Source organism: Protobothrops mucrosquamatus, unplaced genomic scaffold (genome assembly GCF_001527695.2).
Source record: "Protobothrops mucrosquamatus isolate PMUCROS unplaced genomic scaffold, P.Mucros_1.0 scaffold_197, whole genome shotgun sequence".
Taxonomy (NCBI): domain Eukaryota; kingdom Metazoa; phylum Chordata; class Lepidosauria; order Squamata; family Viperidae; genus Protobothrops; species Protobothrops mucrosquamatus.
Window position 1 is genome coordinate 730716 of NW_015386273.1, and position 8620 is coordinate 739335.

General features: G+C 42.3%; 1 protein-coding gene across 2 annotated transcripts in view; it reads right to left on the minus strand.

Moving 5' to 3' along the window:
- PICALM (phosphatidylinositol binding clathrin assembly protein) overlaps positions 1–8025 on the minus strand; it is a 79525-nt gene extending 71500 nt beyond the window's left edge. For both annotated transcript variants that reach the window (XM_015825107.1, XM_015825116.1), the window contains exon 1: positions 7840–8025. In XM_015825107.1, the coding sequence (XP_015680593.1) occupies positions 7840–7969 (130 nt within the window). In that variant the 5' untranslated portion in view covers positions 7970–8025. The remainder of the gene's footprint in view (positions 1–7839) is intronic.
- Between the last annotated feature and the right edge of the window lie 595 nt (positions 8026–8620).

Consider the following 8620-nt stretch of genomic DNA (forward strand, 5'->3'; position numbering starts at 1 on the left):
TGGATTGTTTATAATAGAGTTTGTGGAGTTAGAGAAATTAATATTCGTTTACTTATATTTGAATATTAGCCTGGGATTTGGTTTGGGAAGTCCGGGGGGGTGGGATATAATATTGTGTAATAATATTGTGTAATACTGGTGTTGTTTTTTTTATGATGAAAACAATAAAAATTTTATATTGAAAAAAAAAAAAAAGATTTATAGGATTCATCTGAAATTGAATGAATATATTATCTGAACAATAGTTTGAACTAAGGTAGTCCTTGACTTACGACCACAGTTGAGCCCAAAATTTCAGTTGCTAAATGAGACTGCTGTTAAGTGAATTTTGCTCCATTTTACGACCTTTCTTGCCACAGTTGTTAAGTGAACCACTGCAGTTGTTAAGTCAGCAACCCAGTTGTTAAGCAAATCTGGCTTCTCCATTGACACTGCTTGTCAGAAGGTTGCAAAAGGGATCACATGATCCCGGAACACTGCAACTGTCATAAATATGAACCAGTTACAAACATCTGAATTTTGCTCAGGTGACCATAGGGATGCTACAATAATCATGTGAGAAGTTGTTATAAGTTACATTTTTCAGTGCTGTTGTAAATTTGAATAGTAAGTCAAGAGCTACTTGTACTGCAACAAAGACTCAAGGAAATCCCAGTTTTCATTATAAAATGTCTTACAAAATCTGACAGCTCGTTTAGTATAGTGGTTAAGGTAACAGGTTAGAAACAAGAAAAATGAATTGCAGTCTTGCCTTAGTCATGAAAGCCAGCTGAGTGACTTTGGGCCAGTCACTCTCTCTCTCTCAGCCCAACTCCACAGAATAGTTGTGGGAAACTAGGAGGAGGAAGGAGTGTTGGATATGTTCACCACCTTGAGTTATTTGTAAAAATAAAGGTGGGATGCAAATAATATAAAGCACCTGAAAGCAAGACAAGAAGCAACGGATGGAAACTAACCAAAGAGAGAAGCAACCTAGAACTAAGGAGAAACTTCCTGACAGAACAATTAATCAGTGGCCTTCAGAAGCTGTGAATGTTCCAACACTGGAAGTTTTTAAGAAGAAACTGGGCAGCCATTTGTCTGAAATGGTATAGGGTTTCCTGCCTGAGCAGGGGGTTGGACTAGAGGACCTCCAAGGTCCCTTCCAACTTATTATTATTATAAATATAAATCAATCAATCACAAACATTCTCAAGATTGCCAGACTGGACATTCCACCCATGTGAAAGCCCATTTGTCATCCTAAAGTTCAAACAAGGATTGGGTTTTTTATAATACATTTTTTTTTATTCAGCATGTACACTGTGATAAAAACAATACCAATTCTAATGTCTCTGCTCAGGATTTCTGCGTGACAGCAATAATGCTGGTCAATCCTTAGGCTCCAGCACATCTGCTTCTGGCATAATAGGAAAATTATAGTATGCAAGACCTTTTAACTGGAGTTTCCTTTTTAACACAAACATACCAATCTCATCCAATTAAGATATCAGGACTACGGTTTCCATAAATGTCAGGCAGCACTGCTAATATATGACAAGAGTTGTAATCTAAAACACATGAGAAAGGTATTTTAAGTTGCTTGCTATTAGTGCCACCAACCAATTTTGAAGTTGCTATTTTAAGAAAGCATAGACCATTCTAAAACAGCTACTTTTAGAATGAAAGAAAGGTTTTAAGCAAGACAAAATTTTAGTGTTAAGGTTAGAAATAGCAAGAAGCACATAATGTGTATGGGTGAGGTGGAATGATTACAGTATACTACAGGCAGCTGTTCATATAACAGTGTGGTTACTAAAACTTAACATTTAGATAGAACATTTAATTTGCAAACTGATTTCCGCAATGCCATAGAGGCATACATAAAAATACCAGGTGGCTATTTTTATTCCTACTTCAAATGAGAAACTAGTATTAACAGCTGTTTGTCCAGCATCAATAAAGAGTCCAAATATCTCTTGAAATCAGGCCCCATGAAATAAACTGGTTTCTGGGACAACACAGGTTAAAGTAATGAAGCACAATTTGCTAAGCAATGGACAACTGTTGGGAAAAATTCTAAAACAAAATTTCAGTCCAGAGGTGTACATAATTCTTCAAAAGAAGGTGATTTTACTGCAGCAACTTTGTTCCAAATGATTTCAACCCCCAAGCAAGCTCATTTGAAAAGCACCTCTATTGTTAATAATAAAAAAAAATCAAGCTTGCAAAAAGTTTTTACATGACCTCATTTAGGGAAATGTTTAATACAGCACCTAAGCACTCAGGTGTGTAATACCGGTTAGAAACTGATTAACTATAATCCTAGTGTGAGAAAGAAAGAAAAGACTTCACTTATTAATTGGATTTCCATGCCACCCTTCATGAATAAACAGGGTGATTTGCAAAATTACCACAAAACTATAAAATAATGCAAATATAATAGCAATACAGAAAAAGTATCTGGAAAATCCAAAGGTCTGGGTGATTAAGCAGTGTTTCTCAACCTTGCCAGCTTTAAGATATCTGGACTTCAACCCCCATAACTCCCCAGCCAGCACAGCTTTTAATTCTGGGAGTTGAAGACCACACATCTCAAAGCTGGCAAGGTTGAGAAACACTGCCGTAAGCAGCTGATTTCCAAAGCACCAAACTTTATGCAAAAGATACACCAACTGGGACCTGAAAAATGACATGGACACCATGGAACAATTTAATCCTACTTCACACAGCATCACCGCAGAAGGTCCTCAACTTACAACCATTCGTTTAGTGACTGCTCAAGGTTATAACGTTGCTGAAAAAAGTGACTTATGAGTATTTCCACACTTAAGAGCGTTGCAGCATTCCCTGTGGTCATGTGATCAAAATCCAGATGTTTCGCAACTGGCCTGTATTTATGACGGTTACAGTGTCCTGAGGTCATGTGATCCCTCTTTGCGCTTTGCGCCCTTTTGACAAGCAAAGTCAATGGGGAAGCCAGATGCACTTAACAGCAGTGTTACTAACTTAACTGAAGCGATTCGCTTAACAACTGTGGCAAGAAAGTGTGCAAAATGAGGCAAAACTCACTTAACTGCCTCACTTAGCAACAGAAAATTTGGGGTCCATTGTGATCCTAAGTCGAGGACTATCTGTGATAAATACAAGAACAATAAAAGACATCTCTCACCAATGAGATTGCATTTTGGCTAAAGTACATGCTGGCATCTTCAAGTACAAAACCATCACGAAACTCTGAAAGCCACTTCAAAGTGCCCACCAGTTTTTCTAAGCCTTCTAGAAAGCGTCAGAACCACTAAATGGAACATGGTGAGAACTTCAGAATCACTCTGCATGCCTTAGTTTAAGCTACAATGTTTGTGAAGTCTCACGTTATACAATCCAGCTAGGCTTCAGCAGCTGCATCCAAATTACACAGTTCAAGTCTGGCCCTCATTGTAGAAAAGCCCCGTGAAAGAAATAGGACAGATCTTGCCAAAGCAATTGTCTTAGACAAAGTATGTGCAGGAAAATCAGGAATCAAGACTGTTCAAATGAATACAGGTTTATACATTCTAACAGTCTTTACAACAGTGTTTCTCAACCTTGACAATTTTAAGGCATGTGGACTTCAACTCCCAGAATTCCACAGCCAACATTGCTGGCTGTGGAATTCTGGGAGTTGAAGTCCACATGCCTTAAAATTGTCAAGGTTGAGAAACACGGCTCTACAAGAATCTGAACTACTAACAGTCAAAGCAAATTGGTGGTAGATAAGAGTCAACAGAATTTAAGGTGGGCCGGACTTCGATCTCTTGTGGGCACAAAGGAATTTGAGACTGATGATGCATTTGACCCCCCCCCTCCCTTAGATTCAACCTGGCCATCTCCTACAGCCCTGTCTCCATGGGATTATCCTATCCAGACTGAGATTTTGTTCTACTCCAAACCACAAGGCAATTATTACAACAATGTGAGCATATACTGAGCAGGTATAGAGTTATTTTCATTGCATTAATGAGTTGAGTTATTAAAAAAAAGAACGAGTGTTGGGAATTACAAAATAGCATAGCAGGGGATTTTTCAGTCCTGGGATTCCAAAGACAGCAGAGCATATGCTAAAAGCATTACTGGAAAGCTGCAGTGTTCCTAGTATCAAATAAATGTCATTTAAAGGATTTAGTATACAGATGCAGTTCACAGAAAACAAGTAGACAAATCACAGGAAGGACAGAGGCAATCAAGCGTTTGAAGGCTGCAGCATTCCAAACTCCAGGTGTTTCTCCCTGAATATTATAGACGCAGCATAAATTTAACCTTTGTTAAAAAAATATAGATTTCCCCCATTATAATTAATGGAAGAACACAACTCCTGTTATAGTGAACAACTCAAACTTTCTCTATGCTTTTGTTTATATAATAAAGTGACTAAGAACTTATTAGCCCAGTCGTAGGAATGGGTGCAGGAACTGGGTATGTCTAGTTCAATGAAAAGAAGATTAGGGGTGACATGATAGTACTGTTCCAATGTTTGGGGGGTTACCACAAAGAAGAAGGGGTCAACCTATTCTCCAAAGCACCTGAAGGCAGGACAAGAAGCAACGGATGGAAACTAATCAAGGAGGGAAGCAACCTAGAACTAAGGAGACATTTCCTGACAGTGAGAGCAATCAATCAGCGGAACGGCCTGCCTCCAGAGGTTGTGGGTGCTCCAACACAGGATGTTTTTAAGAAGAGATTGGACAATCATTTGTCTGAAATGGTATAGAGTTTCCTACTTGAACAGGAGGTTGGACTAGAAGACCTTCAAGGTCCCTTCCAACTCTGTTCTGTTAATCAGTTAGTTATAGATGATAGGTGGGGAAATGGAGCAGTTTGAATGGGGATTAAGAGGCTAAGTATTCTGAACTATTTCTCAAGAACAGAACCACTTGGCAGACTAAAAACAAGAAATCCAGATCAGCATTTAGAAGACAAATGCAACTGCATCTTGAATAAATGGTACAAAAAGCTTTTCAATACTCCAATAGTCCAAATTATATGCTTTCTTCTACTGACTTGCTTGCCAATCTGAGTTAGCTGATAGGGTTATAAGACCACATGCATCTAGCCTTTCTCATAAATATTGTGGCATGTAAGATCCAAAGTTATTGCTTTCATTATTGCTAGTTAGAGCACAAATTTTCTTCTTTGCTACCTTAATGAATTGTCAAACACAAAACATTAGGCTCAGTTCCCTACCACTGAATCCTGAAGAGAGCAATCAATGTATTCTTCTCAATACAAAAAGCTTTAAATTATGGTTCAAAATAATGATGGTAGTAAAGAAAAAAAAAACCTCGCCTCTCTTTTTGACTAAAGAACTGTATTCAACACAGGTATTGAGAAGAATGCTTTTCAGAAAAATGTGCCTAGTGTCCAAGTGCACATAAAACTGAGATTCTCAAGCCTCACACAAAAGTACACATTAGGAAGAGACTTTTCCAAGAATTCTCTAAATCAGTGTTTTTCAACCTCAGCAAAAAGATGTGCACACTTCCACTCCCAGAATTGCTCAGTCAGCTTTGCTGGCTAGGGAATTCTGGGAGTTGAAGTCCACACATTTTGAAGTTGCCGAGGTTGAGAAACACTGCTTTAAGCCAGCCTAAAAGCAGTTACTCACAATTATAATATCTCATAAACATTTAAAAAACCCTGAAACATAGGCCAAAATATTTTATTTGCCAGAAACTCTCCTCATTTTTCAGATATTTTCTAAGGAACAAGGAATCAAAAGAAAGTGAAGGAAATAGCATGTTTGGAGTCAATGATCTATAAATGCAAAACAGAGACCTTACAAGCATAGAATCTGTGGGAAGTTAATCACATGAAATCATTCTTCAAGCTTGATCTAGACTGTAAGTTGTGCAAAAATGCTGGAGAGATGGTTCTGAATTGCAATTAAGTTCTCAGAATGCAAAGATCTGCTTTATACAACACCAGGAGGCAATTTCACATAGGTTTGGAATAGCTATAGCCCCAATTTTAAGCCAGAAAAGCCAGTCAATAAAATGTGGTTTTACCGAATGCTAGCTTTCCCTGTCATATGTAACCCATTTAATTGAAGACTGAGCCTACATATTAACAGGAAGAAGCCCTTAAAGCTAACTAGCTTCACTTGTTAATTTGAGAGTGTAGTAAATGAAATTATCCTAATGTTGCAATGCATCTTATGTTATGAAATGGCATGAAAAGAGAAACAAAGACATTTTTTGCATTAAACCTCTTTAGGGGTAATATAGGTAACAGCAAGGATAATCCTATGTCAAACATCTTCCTTCTTGTGTTAATGGATACCCAATATGTAGATCATATGATCCCTCCACATGATTTCATTAAAAACTACTCAATATTCAATTCAGAGGAAGGCAAAAGCCTTGCTGATAAGTGAAGTAGTACTAGTGCTGGCTTCCTAAACAACTGCTTAATCTTTTAAATTATCATTTATACTGCCTTTGCAATTAGAGACACCTAATTCAAATTTGTCTCTATTGTGCTGAAGGCAGGACCAGGACAAAAACCAGAAAAGTGATTTCAACTTCTCAACTTTCCTGAATAGCCAAGACTAAACTAAAATTGGGGAAGGGAGAGGAAGAATAGTTAAAACCACAATATTTATTAAATGTATATGCCACCCACCTCACCATCAGGCAACTCTGTAGTCTTCGACTTACAACCTCAATTGAGTCCAAAATTTCTGTTAAGCGAGACGTTTGTTAAGTGAACTTTGCCCCATTTTACGACCTTTCTCGCTGCAGTTGTTAAGTGAATTTCTGCAGTTAAATCAGCAACACGGTTGTTAAGCGAATCTGGCTTCCCCATTTGACTATGCTCGTCAGAAGGTTGCAAAAGGGTGATCACGTGACACAGGGACACTGCAACCGTCATAAATATGAGTCAGTTGCCAAGCATCCGAGTTTTGACCACGTGATCGTGGGGATGGCTACAGTGGTCCGTTAAGTGTGAAAACCCGGTTGCAAGCCACTTCTTTCAGTGCCCTTGTAACTTCAAACGGTCACTAAACAAACTGTTGTAAGTCGAGGACTACCTGTCTAGGTAGCCAAAGAACCAAACAGTCGGAAGAAGGTGAAACTTCTTCATCAGATAAAACTGAGAGATGGTGTGGCAGGATTAAGTTACAAACAACTCTGGGCAGAAGCTGCCACAAAAATGCAGATTTAAGCCATTAGGGAGGAAGGAGGGAAGGAGGGAGGGAGGGGAAAAAGCACAGGGGAAAAAAAAATTCATTTAGAAGCCAAAATTAAAAGGCAGCCTGTCAAGCAGCGAAGGGGGGGGAGAAAAAAACCGCAGAAAGCCCAAGGAACAGCGTGGCATCAGAGGGACTAATCAGACTAATGGTGCTGAATTGTTTTAAAGGGGTGTTGGGTTTTTTTTGCTTTTAATTTTGCAAACGATGCCTAATGAAGGCTGAAGGGGCAAAAAGCTTCGGGGCCGCCTTCCTTTGCGGCCAGTCCAAGAAGACGATTTCTTCCAAGAGTTGTAAAACAAAACAAAACACACAAAAAAAAAAAAGGAGGATAGGAAGGAGGAAAAGAAATCCCAGGGCTTGGCAGAGCTGCCAGCGGGTCCAAAAGAAAGTTCGCCTCCCTCCTCTCCTCCACGACGGAGAGCGCGCGGGAGGAGCCCCGAGGGGGAAGAGGGGCCGGGGAGGCTCCACCGCCCCGAAAGGGACACCGGCGGCGGCTGCGCCCCCTTCCCCCAAGCGAGGGGAGGCGGAGGGGGAGAGGAGCCCCCCGAGGCTGCGGGGAAGAGGCTGGAAAGGGCAACCCCGGGAGGAGGAGGAGGAGGAGGAGGAGGAAGAAGAGGCGGCGGACTCACAGTCGAGGTGCTTCTTCTTGGGGCCCATCACCTCGTGCGTGGTGGCCTTGCAGACGGTCTTGGAGACGGCCGAGCCCGTCACGCTGTGCTGCGCCGCCGTGATGCGGTCGGTCAGGCTCTGCCCCGACATGGTTGCCCAGCTCCCTGCGCGGACGCGGCTGTTCCTGGCGGGGAAGCAGGGATGGGAAAGAGGGAGGAGGAGGAGGAGGAGGAGGAGGGCGGGCTGCCAGCCCCGGCCGGCCCCAACGCCGCCACCTAGCCCTGGACGCCCGGCTGCGCGCTCCGCCCTCCGGAAGGGCCGGGCCTGTCACCCGGGAGAAGGCCGCCTCCGCTCCCTCCCTCCCTCCTGCCCGCCCGCCGGAGTGGGCGTCGCCTTCCCCCACGCGCGGGGAAATGGCCGCCGAAGAAGCCGCCGCCGAGGTCTTTCCGGGACGCCCGGATCACGTGACCGCCACCATCCCTTTTTTAAAACGGGGCCTCCCTCGGGCCCGGCTCTCTTTTTTTTTCTTTTCTTTTTTTTTTTCTCCCTCCCCCCCCGCTAGGCCACGTGACGCGCTCCACCTTGCGGGGAGAAAGCGGCGGTGGTGGCGGGGCCGCACCCCCTCCCCCGACGCCCCTGCACGTGACATGCGGTCATCCTTTTCCTGCTCGCCCCGCCCCTTTCCTCGCCGCGTCCCGCGGTGTGCTGCGTCACAAGGAAGAAGGCGGTGACGCAATCAGCCGAGGAGTTCTGCGGGGTTTTGTTTTTTTTTTATGCCCGGTCTTTCTTCTGCCCTCTCCC